The sequence below is a fragment of the Rattus rattus genome, chromosome 6, assembly GCF_011064425.1.
Source record: "Rattus rattus isolate New Zealand chromosome 6, Rrattus_CSIRO_v1, whole genome shotgun sequence".
NCBI lineage: Eukaryota > Metazoa > Chordata > Mammalia > Rodentia > Muridae > Rattus > Rattus rattus.
Genome location: NC_046159.1, coordinates 31793036 through 31809746, shown reverse-complemented (window position 1 = coordinate 31809746; position 16711 = coordinate 31793036). Strand labels below are relative to the sequence as shown.

Sequence of the window (16711 nt, the reverse complement as noted above, 5' to 3'; positions counted from 1 at the left end):
GCCAATAAGCTATTCCTTTTCTCAGCTCTGCAAGGGCTAAGGTATCCTTGTGCAACCCATTCCAGGAATTTTGGAAGGCTCTGAAGGCATAGCTCTCTAGGGGCCCTAGGCTGCTTAGGGCACCAGAGTCTTGGGACCTGCTGCATTGACCTCAGGCCACCTTGATGCAGGATTTTTGCCAGGAGTTACTGGGACAGAGGACTGGCCTAAGGGGCTATCTCCTTCTCAGGATATTGCTAGAGTGGGTTCCCTCTTCAGTTTGCACCCCTGGGCTTCCCAGGGGAGGACAGGGCAGAGCTCTGCTTGATGGGTGTGTCAGCTGGGCCATAGTCAGGTGCCTCACTGGGTCACTCCTGGGCAGGCCCTTGGCAGCTGTGGTCACCGGTCCTAAGTAGATGCACTGCTCCTAGCAGCTTCCCTCCGGCACTGTGCTCCCTCAGTTTACACACTGAGGAGGATCTGGTAGTCTCTGGTCTGGTATCCTGCCTAGGTGACCAGGGGTTGCTGCGGGAGGGCTGTTCTAAGTGACAGCCAGCTCCCTTGCCCCAGAGTGTTGTTGGCACCTGGCCTAAGGTTCAGTGTAGACAGTAGGGCATACAGGATGACAAGAGTTCTCCTGCCAGGTCCCTGAGAGCTTCTGCCCTCTCGAGATCAGCTTCTCAAGCACAGGGTACAGCTAGACAAGTCGACTGGGCCAGTGGTGCACGCTGCAAAAGTCGGGGGTGGCTGGGTACAGCAAGGATGTGGAAGAGGATGGAGAGAGGACTGTTGCTCCCCGTTCACATTCAGTTTGCCCACATTTGAGTTTGCCCGTGTGGAAGGAAGAAACTTGAGATTTAACCCATTGTACAAGAAACAGGTATCAGCCCTCCCCCATGTTGGGAAGCCTACGACTTGCCTGTAGGGAGTATATATCTGTTGTCATAGCAGCTGTACTTGGGAAATGTGGGCATCGTGGGGCAGCAGAAGCCCTCAGCTGAGTATCTTCCTTTGTCTACACAGATCTGGGACATGAGTGACGAGGAGACCGTCTGAGCAACCACAGCTCAGGAGTACTTGGCCCTCAGCGCAGAACTGAACCCCAGGACTGGTGATCTGGGCCCTGCCACGTCCCTGGTCCTGATCCCCACACCTCTGAGGACTAGGGTGTGCCCTCTGCTGCCTAGTTGCACCCTTTCCTGTGTCATCTCACCAGCTCTGAACTCAATAATAACTTCGGCATTGCCACTGATCTGGGGCTCAGATCCTTCCATGTGCATTGACCACCTCCCCCCACACCCCACTGTGCCAAAGGACTCCCCAGGATCTTTTCATCATGGTCTCTGACCCAACATAGATCAGACAAGGCTGTGCTAGGAGCCCCACGGGGAAGGCTCCTGCTGTGGGCCCTGGGGAGCAGTGAGTGCTGAGCTTGTAGCCTCGAGTGTTCAAGTGGCACACCAAGCTGCCCACCCCAGCTGTGGGCATGCTGTGGTGCCACCCTGCTCCAGGGGTGGAGAAGCTCCTGCCACAGCCCTGTGCTGGGAGGGCAGGGCAGAGCTCTGCTTGATGGGTGTGTCCGGCTGGGCCATAGTCAGGTGCCTCACTGGGTCGCTCCTGGCAGGCCCTTGGCAGCTGTGGTCACCGGTCCTAAGTAGATGCACTGCTCCTAGCAGCTCCCCTCCGGCACTGTGCTCTCCCACCTGAGGTCTCAGGTCCAGAACAGAAGCCCATGCATGGCTGCCTTCAGCAGATCTCAGGAAGGGGGAGTGCAGAGGACCTTGGCCTAACAAAGATGCTAGAAGTGACCCTACCCATCTGTACAAGGCCCCCACAACTCGCCAGACCTACCTGGCACAAGGCCCCACACCCCACATGCCACCCTAGAATTCAAGAGCCACACACAGCCTTGGTTTAAGAGCACTTTATTACTGTTCTTAAGGCTACTTTTAAGTACAAAAAAAAAAAAAAAAAAAAAAAAAGATGGCCTGCCAAACCTTTTTCTTTTCTTCTTCCAGGAAAAAAAAAACAGGCCACAGAAAATGGTATTTTACAGATTTACAAACACAGAGAGGGGTCAGCACGCACATAGATGGCTTGGTTCTGGGGAGGCCACAAGCTCCTGCCCAGGCAGGACGGCGCACTCCTCAGCTGACGTGTGCGGTATCCCGCTCCAGGGCACGACCTATTCCAGATAGGTCAGCGCACCAGGGACCCAGCAACCCGCACGGCCATCTCCCCCCTCCCCCAACAGCGATGACCCGCTCACCGACGGGTATCTGAGGCCCGTTGCCCACAGAGCCAGTCCGCGGCATGGTTGTTTTCCTGTGACAACCTCAGTGGCCTGTAGAATAGCAAACTAGTGGCTGTTAATGCGGACGCAGTGTCGCCGTGGAGTAACTGTGTACCTGCACGATTACAGACACACACGACAAAAAAGGTCAACTTTTCCCAACAACAACAATGAATGATTACGATGGGAAAGGGAAAATTAAATAGCTACATATCATTAACAAATTAATTGTTCTTCAAAAAATACCTACAAATTTCTCTGTACATTCTTTACGCACAGCGTAATGATGGTCTTTAAAATTACCTATATAAAAAAAGTGTTCTGAACAATTCTTTTTTTTCCTACAGAAAATATAAGGGCCTGAATGCCAAGCTTGGAAGCCCAGGAGAGTGGAGTGAACCTTGTGCGGGGCAGGAGGAGGGCTGTCCATGTTTGTAAAGGCTAGTAGCCACCCTGCGACTACGGGAATCAGTCCCCACCTTTCCACCTGTGCCTATTTCCCAAGTTCAACAGCTAACCTGTTTCCTCCTACTGAAAGTCAGCTCCATGGGCTCCCACAAGCAGGAGTCCATAATGCCTTGTGAGGGAGGAGCTCCTGGCCAAGTGACGCCCTTAGGTGGGCCAGGCCAGGGGACAGAAATGCTCAAGGCTGGGAGGAGCAGCAGCTGTTAGGCATCCCCAGCCGTGTCTGTCCTGCTGGCTTCTAATGTCTAGTTAGTAGCTATTAATAGTGCAGGAATAGTGGTGCAGGAATAACTGTATAGTCAGAGGAATGTGTACAGCCTTGGCCCCAGCATAGGAGGACAAGCACGCAGCCCCGTGCTGCAGGCTGTCAGGCACCTGATGTTTGGCTAGGAGTTGGAAAGGAGCAGTCTGTGTATCAAGGAGCCTAAAGACATGAACTCCAAGTCCCCAGCCCAGGATGCAGAAAATGAGCAGCAACGGGCTTCCCCAGCCTGCCACACCCACTGGCTGTGCGCTCCTCTTGGGAGCAGAGCGAGCGTTGACTCATCTCAGAAGCACAGCTGTGCCAGCAGTGAATGTATCCAGGGCTGAGACTGACGAAACAGGCTAATGCCGACAAGAAGCCAGTCAGTGCTACAGTCTGGGCTTAGTCAATAGAAACCAGCTATTTTTTTTTTCTTTGAGACATGCACCATGTCAGAAGCACTACAGAGTCCTCCAGCCTCGGCACCAGCCTCAAACTGCAGTGTTCAGAGAAGGTAAATGCCCATGGTCGGGGGAGTCTGCAGTCCAGCTGTGAGCACCTCAAGCCTAGAGAAAGACCTAGAACCTGCTAGAGACCTTCCAAGTTCAGCAACAAATGCAAGCACACATGGTCAGAAGTGTTCCCTAGCAGTTTGCCCTCAGTACTGGCATCTATGAGCTGCCCAGCAGGCAGCCCTGCCCTCCCTAGTGCAAATCAGGACAGTTCTCTTCAGGCAGACACATGCAAATGCAGACGGAGCCAGCCCCCAGGTGGAAGCCAAGCCGTGCAGGCCCAGCCTCAAAAGCTAAGAGCACAAAGCGTCCGGATCCCCATGTCATCATGGCTTGTGACTGAGAAAGGGCCGCAGGGTCCCGGCTGCCAGGCGGCAGACCTGCAGAAGTTTCTTTGGTAGCCAGGGCAGGAAGCAAGGATGCTCTGCTGGACATAATGCTCCGTGTTGTTCTGCTGCCACATGGAGGCCCCTTGTATGAACACCAAGCAAGTATAAAACAGAGCAGAACAAAAGTCCAGACAACATGGTTTTGCGAATAAACCACCCCCCACCGCCCCCCCCCGGATTTTTTTCTTTCTTTTTTTTTTTTTGTTTTGTTTTTTTTTTTTTTTGCTTTTTTTTTTTTTAAGCACTGACTGTTCAAAGCTCAGGCAAACCATGCAGATTCCTGTGTGGTGGAAGGGTGGCTCCCCCTTCAGGAGACCACAGAGGGAGAGTGACTGTGGCTGACCATGTGGGCAGTGGGGCTGGCTGGCTGGCCCCTGCGTGAGGCTGACTCCGGGCTGCTGGATGCGCTGTCCTTGGCCGCTTTGATCTGAAGCCATGTGTCACCTAGTGCTTTGGCAAAGTGGTCGTCCACAGAGCCAGTGATGGACACGGAGTTAGGTGCTGGCTCTGGTTCCTTGTAGTTCTTGCCCAGGCTCCGACGGAAGTGCTCTTCCACCACAGGGTCACAGGTGGCAGTCGCTGCAAAGGAGGGTCAGAGGACAGACAGCACCCCAGTCAGTGATAGCTGACCACACTGTTAAAGTGTAAAGCCAGACAGTTTTGTGGCACTAAGCAATGATGATGGCTCCGGTCTTCTGTGGATCCTGGAGCCCAGAGGGGGCAGGGACAGAAGGTTCTTTCCTCCATCCCACCAGAACCGTGGCCAACTCAAGGTGCACACGTGCCCCAAAACACTGTTTTTAAACTCAATACTAAGTGAATTTTAGGAAGAGAGGTTACAGCCCGTAGCTTAATCCAGGGTTCCCACATGCCACAGGCTAATGGTGGGAAACTCACCACTGGGTGGTCTCCGGTAGCTGGCAGACCCAGGCGCAGAACAGCCACTGTGTGCGATGGGACAGTGAGAGAGGTTGCAGTTGCGGGCGCCGGCAGATGCACAGGTGATGACGGAGGGCCGGTTCTGTGGGAGGGAGGGAGGGAGGGAGGGAGGGAGGGAAGGAGGGAGGACAGGCAGGTCAGCTCCTCTACTAAGCGGGCGCCTCCAGCAAGCTCAGCTCCTCTTGACAGGGGCCTTCCCTGCATTCAGCTGCTCCTGGGGTCAACTGTGTTACACAATATGGGGAGACTAGACTGGGGTGCCCTGCAGATGAGCTCCTGGACACATACATAGCATCTCCTAATGGCCAGGCCCTGTGTGTACAAACACTGACCAGAAATCTAGGAATCACAGGCCCAGAGGCTCAGAGTCCACCAAGGGTCACACGGACCTAACCCCGCATGCTGCCTCTGCTTTTAAAGTCTCTCACTGCAGTTTTTGTGCCCTTTTGCTGTCTCTGGGGCTTTCCGTGTGGGGCTAAAGCCTTGTACATACTAGGCAAGTGCCCATGACCTCTCCCTACCACTCTTGCTCTTTGTAAATCAAGGCCTTCTGAAGTTGCCTCAAACTTGTAATCCTCCTGCCTCAGCCTTCCAAGTAGTTGAGATTATATGCCTATACTATTAGGCCTGGCCTGTTTTGTAAATAGCAATAATTTTATTTTCCTTTAGTAGTAGTAGTAGTAGTAATATTAATAATAATGATAATGATAATATAATAATAGCCTGTGTTTATCCCAGGTTTATGACCACTGACTTTGTAGGATCTGAGCCCCAAGCAATCCACTGACATTTACTTAGGCCTTATGAAATCCTACGGGGTGAGGACAGGCCTCTCAAGGGGATTGCTACACTAGTCCTGAGGAACAGAGTGCCAGGGCCAGGCACTCATCTGGACCAACCCTGCACTGTGCAGAGACGAAGCCAAAGGAGTGAGGTTACCAAGGTCCCCTCACTTTGGGACTTCTGCTCGGGGGTTCTCCATGGAGCTCTTGGTCCCCAACATTCCAGCCTGATGTGGCCACTTCCAGATGAGAACTGGCCAAGCTGACATACACACCTGCTGCCGCTCCACAGCTGACCTTCCTGTGTCACTGCTGTTCTTAGTCAGGGCAAGAGGCTGCTCCATGAGGCTGGGGAGGGATGCATACAGGTGGCCACCATGCAAGCTTACAGCGGGGGCTGCAGCCCGTTCGATGGGACTGCGGCTCCGTTCCCGGGGATCTCTGCGGCAGTCTCCGTTGACAGTCTTATTCCTGCAAAACAGGGCCATGCTCAGAGTGGGATGACTGGCAAACGGGGCCCTGGTGAGGAGCCCCCAGATGGCTCCATGACATTCCTATGCTAATGCTAAGGGCAGGCCCAACAGGTGAGTTGTGGAACCAGGCCTTGAGTATAGGAGAGGCTCCTTTGGACTGAAATTGACTTCATGGCCTCCCTCGTTTCCTGCTGGCAGACATGTTACTTAGCAGTGTCGCCTGCCTACATACAAGATCTATTTCATGGTCAGTTTGGGCACAGTTGGTCACTGAGGAAGACGGGAATGCTGCTGACCCAAAGAAATGGTGCAATCCTATACGCCAGTTCTGCAGTGGGACTACAGTGGTGTCTGCTCCCAGTGGCCAGCACTTGTACCAGAAACCAGAGCAGCAGACACTGCAGGAGACAGCAGCTCCCGTGAGCTGTGAGTGCCTGCACATTTGGGAGATGCCCCATGGACTGCAGGCCAGCTGCTCAATGCTGCCTCTACACGGGCCTGGAGAGAGCATCAGTACAACTACGGCATGAGAACCCACAAGGCCCAGCTGACACAAGGTGTTCCTCCCTCCACCCACTGATTCTAGAGCCCCTGGGGCTCTGTCCCTTTTTAACCAACCTTCAGAGCAAACCTGTTCAACTTGAAAACTGAAAGGAAAATGGGAGATGAGTCCCAAGACTTTTGGAAATTTCAGGTTATTCTCTGAGCCCCTGCGTGGCCCGTTTGTTCTCTGCCACCAGGGAAGCAGGTCATGTGCACTCTAGCTGTGAGCAAAAAGCAGCCATGCCTGCCCCCCCACCAAATGTCACACACACACACCACAAATGTGACAGCCATACCTTTAATTAGTGGCCAATTAACTTTCCATTGTAAGAAATGACACAGCAAATCCTGGGTACCTAGTATTCCTTTTTCCTCTGGTGGTCCCCCATAAAACTACTGACATGCCCACTCTGTAGTGGCATTATTCCGTGGCTTCCCTTCGGTCATCTCAAAGCCATCTTCTTATTACGCAAATCTGACCTTACAGAGACAGCTCTCACCACACACATATCAGCAGTCAACACCTCTTCCATCGGCTGTTCTGGATGCCTTTCCATGCTCACCGCTGGCTCTTGCTGCAAACCATTCATACCTGCTGATCCTCAGGGAGACTACAGCCATATTGTGCTTCCTTGAATGTGTAGTGGCCCTGAATTCTAGTGCAACCCTCAGGGCAGAAGCCACACCACTGTTGGTCATCTCTGCCTGTCCTACACTAGCACTGAAACCATTGGGGAGAGGAAATCTGCCTGCCCTGAGCTGCAGACCATCTGCACAGAGAAAAGAAGACATCAGAGTGCAGAACTGGGGGTGGGAAGACTCATGGGGAACCAGAGCTGCATCTGCATCCTTCACACGGTTCACTCACAGGAGCTCAAGCAGCAGACACTAGCGCAGACAGGAAATCCCAAGGACGACCATGATCCCCAGGAGACCCTGTGGCAGGCAATGGGTACAGAAGAACCCAACAGAAGGAGGGCTGAGGGTCTGGGGAAGACAGCCAACAGACGGCAAGAAGACTCAGGCAGGCTAACATCACTTGTCTCCTTGACCACAAGGCCACCAGTCTTTGTCACCTCCCACCTTTGATCCCCACAGCATTTTCACATGGCCAAGCACCAACTTCAATGATGAGATGCATAGAGAGAACAGAATTGGGTAGTACCAAGAGGGGCTTCCAGGACTATGCCTAGGAAATCAGTCAACTGGTACTAGCATACATCACACAGAATACCATGAAACACAGGGCAAGCCTGGGAATGCGCTGGTTAATTTTAGTAAAATTACACATCACTTTGTTTCCAGCTCATTTTCCTGGTTCCTGGAGCCTAAAGACAGACATTGTTTTCCATGTCCCTCCCCCTTTGAGTGAATCACAGCCCAGAGTGTCCTGCGCCATCAGGACGCTGACCCAAACCACATACATCCTGCAGCTCCTTAAAGACCAAGTTGGTGGACAGAAAACCAACATGGGCCCTGCTGGAGCCTAGAGGACTCACAGGACTGCCTGGGACAAGCAACCTTGCCCATAGGTGGGCATTTCTACTGAGAAATAAAAGGTGGGTAGCCAAAGAGAGACCACCATACTCCTCCAATCCAGAGTCTGCTGGGGATGGTCACCATGTGCTTCCAATCACTCTCTGAGCTCCAAAGACAAAATATCAACAGAATTTGGAGAGAACAGACTAGATCCCAGGAAGTACAATTCTGAAGAAAACATGGAGGTAAAACAAGTGTCCTGCCCTTCACCAGGTACAGACTGGAGGGCTAGCCTCATGCATCATCTTGCTCAGCTCCAGGAATCATGGTACATTGGCAGGGTAGAAGAGTAAGGAAGGACCCACCCAGCCTCAGGCTTCCCACACAGGATATCCTGGAGGTGACAGAGCGAGCCTTCCTGATGCTATCTGTGCTGTCGTCACTGCGCTGGGAACCTGGATGACAGTCTCAAGCCTTCCCAGAGTCTAGCACTAATAGCTGTGGGAACAGAAGCTAAGCCTTTAGACCCTCCCAAAGCCACGACCAACCTAGAGGCCACCTGTTTTGATCAGGGATTGTGTCATCAGTGGAGATATGATGGTGCAGACCATATCCTCTGTGCCCCCAATCCTAGCTTCCCATCCCTTGACAACCAGGAAGAAGGCCACATCACTACACCACCTCTACCTCAAAGCCAAGAAAGCATTGGCACCATCCAGGTTGCCTGACATTTCTGTCCCCTGCCCACAAAGGTGCTGTCGCATTTTCTGCTCAATACAATCTTAAAACTCAACTCCAGGGCACTAAACAACCAACACATGCCTCATTCTCTCTGCCACAGGAAGGCCCAAGTCCCGACTGGTAAAGCTCCAGCTGGAGCAGAGCACTGGTGGAGGATGGCCCCCCATTCATGCTAGAGCTCTTTTCATCCCTTGTTGAGTGCTCGGACCTTACTATGACAGACTCCAAAGTGGGAAAGAGACTCAGAGGGGCCCAGGCACTATCTGAAGTTACCAAGCTGGCTTAGTCAAGCTCACTAGTGCACAGCTCGCTATCTCTAAAACCTTCCCCTTTCCTGATGGGGTAGAGAACTGTCTGTGCATCTCTCAGCATTTGATTCTCTCAAGAACTGCCTTTAATTTCTGTCATAGACTGAATGGGGTCCACTGATAGATGTTATATGTGACCAGAGCTAATAAGATGAACCACAAGTCAGTGCCACTGGAGGATGAATAAAATAGCAGGCACTCAAAGGGAAGATGATACTGAGACCAGGAGGCATCAATTAAGAAAGTCTCCTTCAGAAGAAGTCACTCTCTGGAGACAGGCTAGCCTTGACCTCGAGAGATGAGCCTGCCTCTGCCTTCCCAGTGCTGGGATTAAAGGCAGCTGAAGAAACCCATCTTGAGGGGTTGGGGATTTAGCTCAGTGGTAGAGCGCTTGCTTGGAAGCGCAAGGCCCTGGGTTCGGTCCCCAGCTCCAAAAAAAAAAAAAGAACCAAAAAAAAAAAAAAAAAAAAAAACCCATCTTGAATGGCCTTCATGATGTCACAGCAGGAACACTCCTGTGCTTATGATCTGCGCATACTCTTGACTATTCTGGAGCATGCCAATGTATATGCTGCAAAACAGACTCAGATAGGTACTCGAGGGAAGACTCTAGAAGGCGCTGTCACCTTGGGAGGTCTGTGGGGACAAGACAGACACCATGGGCAGCCTTCAATAATGCTATTTACAAGAAAAGCATGGATCCTCTGTTTAGTCTAGTATGTCAGATAAAGGGGCTAGAAACCAGTGCTCTGGGGAGCTTGATGTGGGCTAGCCTCTACTAATATGTTTGTGCCTTAGTTTTAACAAAAAAGTCATACAAGTTTTTAAGCTTATAAAGGTATGAAGAAAACTTTTTTTTGTCTAGGTATATAATAATTTAGTGCTAATTGTTATCATAAAGCTCAAAAAAATGTAAAGGTTAAAATTTTGGAGCCAGCAAGATGACCCAGAGGGTAAGAGCTTGCCTGCCCTGCAGGCCCAGTGACCTGAGTAGGCACAACAATGAAACCACCTAAGGGCTCATTCCTCAGGGTGCACCTGCTGTCAGGGACAAAGGCTGGCCCCTCAGGCCCACGGTCCAGTCTTTCCACCCCTGGAAGCTCTGCTGCTTTACAGATGTCTAGAAATTCTCTACAGTGAGGCTTTCTGCTGACTGACTCCATAATTAATGCAAAAGCATTTTAAAGCTTTAGAGCAGAGATTCTCAACCTTCCTAATATTGTGACCCTTAAATACAGTTCCTCATGGTGTGGCGACCCAACCATAAAATTGCCGTGTTGTTACTTCATAGCTGTAGTTTTGCTGTTATGACGTGTAATGTAGACAAACATCTGATATGTGACCCACAGGTTGAGAAGCATTCTCTAGAGCCTTAGAAAAGCAGGCACCACAAGCCTCACTGGCCCTCAGATAACACACGCTATGCGCTGAGCCAGGGCCTGCTCCAGGAGGCCAAGGCCATCAGTGATCTGCCTAAGTCCCAGAGCAGGCAGGTGACAGTGCAGGGGTCCCAATGACCTGGGAGAGTCACCTCCTGTAGCCAGAGGTAAAGGCAGCCAGGTAGAACAGCCTGAGCCATACCCCTGCCACTCTTCTGATGAGGACTGGAGTCAACCTTCCTAATGTTGTGACCCTTTAATACATGAGCCCAGGATCAGGAAGGAGCCTGGCTGTGTTGTGATGGCCCCTCCACCACCACCTTGCTCTCCTGGCCCCTCCAGCAGCTCAGCGGCCACTTGCATCCTACAAGAGCAAGGTAACAGGCAAGGACACCTAGGAGCTGGGACCAACAGCCACGGGTTACAGCACCCAGGTAAAGGCTCCTGAAAGCTGAAGTGCAAGCCTCAATTAAGGGAGAGAAGCAATTCCATAGAGTGTAGAGACTTGTCACCATACACTTCACTTCCTCCTGTCACAGTGACAGCAGGGCTCTTACAAGCACTCCTCTCTGAAGGCACAGTGCACTGCTCCACTGAGGCAGTCTCCTGCTCATCTTCCTTCCAATGCAAACCGTGGGGACAGTTCAAGAAGTTAGTTTCTTTCCCTCATGTTGCCCAGAAGGCCACATACCCCCATCTACTAAAAAGATAGGAAATAACCAGGTGAATCCACGGTGGCTCTAGCTCTGGTCTCAGAGGAGCAGTGCCTCTCAGAAACCAAGCTCTCCCAGCCTACCCGGCCTGGGCCTCATACTCGGCTCCACTCTGACTCCAGCCCCAGTTTCCCCAGATCAGAACTGCCTGCATGTGTTTTACATCATTAGCTGAGACAACAGAAAGAAACGGAAGCCTGAGAATCAGGTCTGCCATGAGACTAGGGGGTGGAACACCATGCAATCCCCATGTTAGCCAAGCAAGAGCTGGTCCACCTGTGGCCACAAGCCCCGAGAGACTACACACAAATGGGCCAAGAACCCATGTGCATGCCAAGCACGGTTTACAGAGCCCAGATCATGTGCTGTGCACATGCACACTCAGATGCTAATGAATGGGGATGCTGCTGAGATTAATAAATGTTCATTTAAGATCCCTGCTGCTCCTGGGTGTACAGCTGTTTTCGTCATTATGCAGTCTCTCAATGAATGATACTAAAAAGTACAACCACTATCATGTTTTTGGCATTAAGCAGTCCTCAAACTAGAGAGGGATGGAAAGCATCAGGCTCTTCCTGCCGAAATGCAGCGGCCACATCTGCCATGGGCAGAAAGAACCTCTAGAGCACTCCCTCTCCACCCAGTGACAGGCACCACTGGGCTGGCTTTACACTGTTATCCTTTAGGGAGGACTTGGGACCACTGAGAGGAAGGCTGAAGAATAGGGCGAAGGAAGAGGCTGGGAATGAGCCAGACGTCCAGCACCAGTTCACCGCAGTTCACCGCAGTTCACCCAGACCTACCTGGAGCGCGCCTTCCCCTGCCTCCCTCTCCCACTCTCAGCTTCCTGTAGAGTATGCAGGTCCAAAGCTCCCAGCATTAGGAAGATCACGGCTGACCAGGAGAGAAGAGACAGTCCCTCCAGCCACCAGGAGGGACACAACCAGAGTCAGACCAGCCAGTGTTTTGCACAGCACCAGGAAGTTTTGTACATGAACTGGCTTTCAAGAAGCAAAGCTATTCTTGGAAGAAATCAGCACCATAAGGCTGGGCAGACAGGGTAGCACCTCCATCAGGGTTCCAGGAGAAACTCTAGGAGGGTAACCTGCCATGACAATTCCACCAGAGAGGAAAGGTCTGGAAACCGTCAGCCACACTCCCCACTGTTGTGCTGCTACAAGGTCTTTCAGGGCTTCATGCTAAATCTTAGGAATGCTCACTCCTAGTTTTCCCTCCATACGTTTGCAGCAAATCGCTATTTAGAAGCTTCACCCTATCCAAGGTGTGTAGTGGGCACACACGCATGCAGCAGCCACAAAGATGGCTGCACAAATGGCTGGTGAGATGTGACTTCCTTCCTCAGGCAAGCCGCTCAGAACAGAAAAGCTTCAGCACAAAGCCTGCCTTCCAGTGGGTGACAGGTGCTTCCAGAGACCACGTCTCTATGCCACGTCTTCCTTTTGGAAAAACTGAGAAACTTTATTCCTTCTTTCCCTGCCGGCCTTGTCAGGTCTCTGCAACAAACACCAGCCCATCAGCAGTACCGCACACTCCACTAACTAGTTGTCCCACAGCAGTACCTGGCACTGGACATCACTGTAGGGGAGCCAGGGGACCCCCTGGGGAAGGGCTGGCCCCCTCAGCACAGTGGTAATCTCTGAACTGCAGACCAGGATGCATGACAGATGAGGATTAGCCCAGGCCTGTGGTGCTCTATGCTTGTGTCCCATAAGAAGGGGAGGCCTGGGGTTCAATTCCCAGCACCCCCATGGCAGCCCACAGCCATGTTAACTCCAGTTCCAGAATCTGACACCTTCTTCTGGCCTCTGTGGGTACTATACAAACCAAACACCCACACATAAATTAAAAATAACAATCTGAGAAGAAAGGTGAGGTCATATGGAAACCTTCCTTTCAATTCAGCTCTACCCGTGACTCGATCTGGAGCAGACCCTCTGCATTCCCATACACGTGTGGAATTCCCACGGGTGCACACCCACCACGCATGGCCACCTCCTGCACAGGAGTGCTAGCCGTCTGTGGCTGGTGGTGACAGGTTCCGAATTACTCTGTGGGGTCTTTCACACATTGATTCAACACTGAATAAAAACCAGAAAGGCGGGCTGGAGAGATGGGTCAGTGCATAAGAGCACTGACTGCTCTTCCAGAGGTCCCAAGTTCAAGTCCCAGCAACCACATGGTGGCTCACAACCATCTGTAATGGGTTCTTCTGGTGTGTCTGAAGACAGCAATAGTGTACTCACATACATGAAGGAGGTTTTCTTCTCAGGTCACCTATAACCCTGATTGGCCTCAGAAATTACAAACTACAATCAAGAATAACAGCAACAAAAATCAACCGTTAACCTACCGTAGAGCGAGCGCCATGAACCTTAGCTATTGAGATTCTACTATGGGCAGTGAGATTTCCCCCCGAGAGGAGATTGTTCGACATTTACCATATTGCACTACCAATAAAGGAAGGGTCCAAAGGCCTTCCATCTGGACCACACAGACCCTCAATGTTTAAGGTCCATGGTTGCCTCCAAGTGCCTGCCTGGCTTGTCCTTGTTGAGCTCCATCTTTCCAAAAACTGGAGAAGGGAAGGACTTTCTTTCTTTTAATACATCTATAGAATTTAGCAATGAGCTTTAAATTACTGTAAGGAAAAATGGGTTTTGAGAATTACCCTGGTCCTTGGAAATACCCCAGCATGCTAGCAACTGGTTAGGCTGGTTAGGACTCAAGACTTTTCCGTTCTTCTTTTCAAGACAGGATTTCTCTGTGTAGCCCTGGCTGTCCTGGAACTCGCTCTGTGGACCAAGGCCGGCCTTGAACTCAGAGATCTGCCTGCCTCTGCCTCCCGAGTGCTGGGATTAAAGTCATGTGCCACTTCCACCCAATCTTAGAAGATCCTCATAAACACAGAGGCCATCACTAAAGGCCTGCTTCATCTCTCTCTCAATCACAAAACTGCCTTTCCCGACTGCCATTCAGGATCTTGCTATGTAGCTAAAGCTGGCCTCCAATTTAAGGTTCTCTTGTCTCAAACTCCATTACTGTTAGGACAGGAGGCCTTCGTCAGCATCTAGAATTCTCTCCCTGAGCACTTTGCTTTCCTGGGTGGTTACTCACATCTAAGCACCGCCCCAGCTGTTTCATCTTCCTTCAAGCTACCCTGGAGCTCTGACTAGGGAAAGTGACGACCATGGAACCTGACTTCCTGCTCTGTTGGGTAGCATTTGCCCTAGAGCCATGTAGAGGATTCCAAACCCTAACCTGTCCACTCTGCCAAGAGCTTCCAAAAGCCAGATGGCTACGGTTCCTCTTCAGAACCCGTTCAACTGAAGTCACTGCCCCTGGAGTCCTTGGACTTCACCTGTGCACGAGGGGGTCCAGCAGTGGACAGAGCTGTCTTCCCATCCCTCAGCACTAGACGCTGCTTCCCCGGGACACTCATAAGTGTTTGTCAGTTGAACCAAATGGTAAGGGATATACCATTAATTTTTTCCTTAGATTTATTTTCGTGTATAAGGGTTTGCCTGCATGAGATGGTATGGAGTCCCCTAAAACTGGCGTTACAGGCTGTTGTTAGCTACCATGTGCTGGGAACTGAGCTCTGGTCCTCGGAAAGAGCTTCAGCCTCCTGAGCTGTCTCTCCCGCCCCTGCAATACCATATTTAAGGATGTGGTCCAGTAGCATTCATTCGCACAGCTCCACAAACCATTTGCCACCGCCCAGCTCCGTGAGTTCTCCACTGCCCCCACTACGCACTAATACCCCAGGTCAGCCAGTCCAGGGAACAGCCACGCCCCATTCCCTCAGGGTGAGCCAACGGTTCTCCATGCTAGAGGCCTTGTAATAAGTCAGTTAGTGTACCATCATTGTTTTGACTCTGGTTTATTCTGCTTAGCAAATTCTCATGGCTCAGCCATGTGTGTGAGTCTGTTAGAATTTTCTGCCTCTTTAGATCTGAATGTATTCCACTGTAATGCGGAGACCCCTGCTTTTAGCCACCCATCCATTAATGGGCATTTTTCTGTGCTGTTCCCACTTCTTGACTATGTGAACAGAGCCACCGTGAGTCTAGGTGTTCGAACCCAGTATACTCTACTTTCAATTATTCTGGGTAAATTCCCAGAAGAGGAGCTGTTGGGTCACAGTGTGGCTCTCAGTCTAACACTCAGTCCTTAGGAGTTCTGACAAATCACCAGCAGAACATCAGAAGGCCGGGTCTCTAGAACGTGTCTCTCACTCACGTGCCACTCCTTACTACAGAGAAACCAAAGGAAGGTTGCCAGGAGCACAGATATGGTCCTTGAGCACAGAACTGATAAGCCTTCATAAGACGGCCTTCCTAGGTTGTGAGAATGACACTCACGAACACTGTGATCAGACCCCACAGAAGTTAGTGCACACCCTCCTCCCAGCCACCAGGACACAAGACAGTGGGGACTTGTGGCTGCGATCAGCTGTGGGCTTCTGGGAGATTCACAGCCACATAACTGTGGTTCTCATTTCTCACTATGAGCCCAGAACAATTGCTTCAAGTCTTCAGAGGGTGGCTAAATGTTAACAGTAATAGCTACCACTTGTATGGCAGCAGTATGTGGTGGGACCAAGTCCTCAGTGTGCCTGCACGACTCCTACAACAAGGGCACTCCAATCCGCAGGTCCCTCCCCAGGCTCCCAGAGGCCAGTCGTGATGCACTTTAGCTGGGCAGGGCGCAAGTCTCAGAGTAGATGAGGGTAGAGCTTGGTAGAACTATTGTGCAAGTTCCCCAGAGTTGGGACAAAAGCATTTTCTATCAGACCCTGGGAGGGTAAGAGGTCGCTGGCTGATATTGAGCGACAAGGGAACCTGAGTGGAGTATCCAGGGGGAAGCGGCTGAGGTCAGAGCCTCTAGACTTTGCCAAGTACTTTTCTCATTATCTTCTGTTATGAATAAACTTGAGAGCAGAAGCATAAGCTCGGTGTCGGGGCTGAGAAGGAACAGGGGACCCCAGCATCTGCTCCCCTCCAACTAGACGCTGTCACGTGACAGCCTCACCTGAACTTGGGTGCTCCTTAATCCTGCCAGCTCCCTCCACACTCCATTTCTGTGACAGCTCCCTCACCCTAGCAGGGAGATCTGGTGATTACATGGCTGCTCAGCTTGGGACAAGGTGCGGGTGGCCAGGAGACAGGGACCCAAGGAACATCCCTGCTGCGCCCATCAGTTCTGCCTCCCCCAGCTTAAATTAATTACAGCTGAAAATACAGCGGGGCCATCTGCTTTGAAAACGGCAGGATAAGGGAATAAAATGAAAGGGGGTTTTGGTACTAACCTCACTTTAATCATTGCCAAGGAGCATGAAGACAGCCCAGCGTCCTCCCACAAGAAAGCCTGGGGCCTCACAAACTTGGCAGGCAAGGCGGACGCGCACCCCGTCAGAATAAGAGTCCCCGGGAGGAGGGTGTGAGGTGCGGG

General features: G+C 51.5%; 2 protein-coding genes across 3 annotated transcripts in view; one reads left to right on the top strand and one right to left on the bottom strand.

Moving 5' to 3' along the window:
• The window catches only part of Atg7 (autophagy related 7), a 177504-nt gene extending 176273 nt beyond the window's left edge, over positions 1 to 1231 (top strand). Inside the window, exon 18 of the mRNA XM_032905890.1 lies at positions 1003 to 1231. Coding sequence (XP_032761781.1) covers positions 1003 to 1035 — 33 coding nt within the window. The 3' untranslated portion in view covers positions 1036 to 1231. The remainder of the gene's footprint in view (positions 1 to 1002) is intronic.
• Positions 1232 to 2604: 1373 nt separating this feature from the next.
• The window catches only part of Vgll4 (vestigial like family member 4), a 70865-nt gene continuing 56758 nt past the window's right edge, over positions 2605 to 16711 (bottom strand). For both annotated transcript variants that reach the window (XM_032905889.1, XM_032905888.1), the window contains exons 3-5: positions 5879 to 6074; positions 4780 to 4903; positions 2605 to 4461 (exon numbers count right to left, since the gene is read on the bottom strand). In XM_032905889.1, the coding sequence (XP_032761780.1) occupies positions 4190 to 4461; positions 4780 to 4903; positions 5879 to 6074 (592 nt within the window). In that variant the 3' untranslated portion in view covers positions 2605 to 4189. The remainder of the gene's footprint in view (positions 4462 to 4779; positions 4904 to 5878; positions 6075 to 16711) is intronic.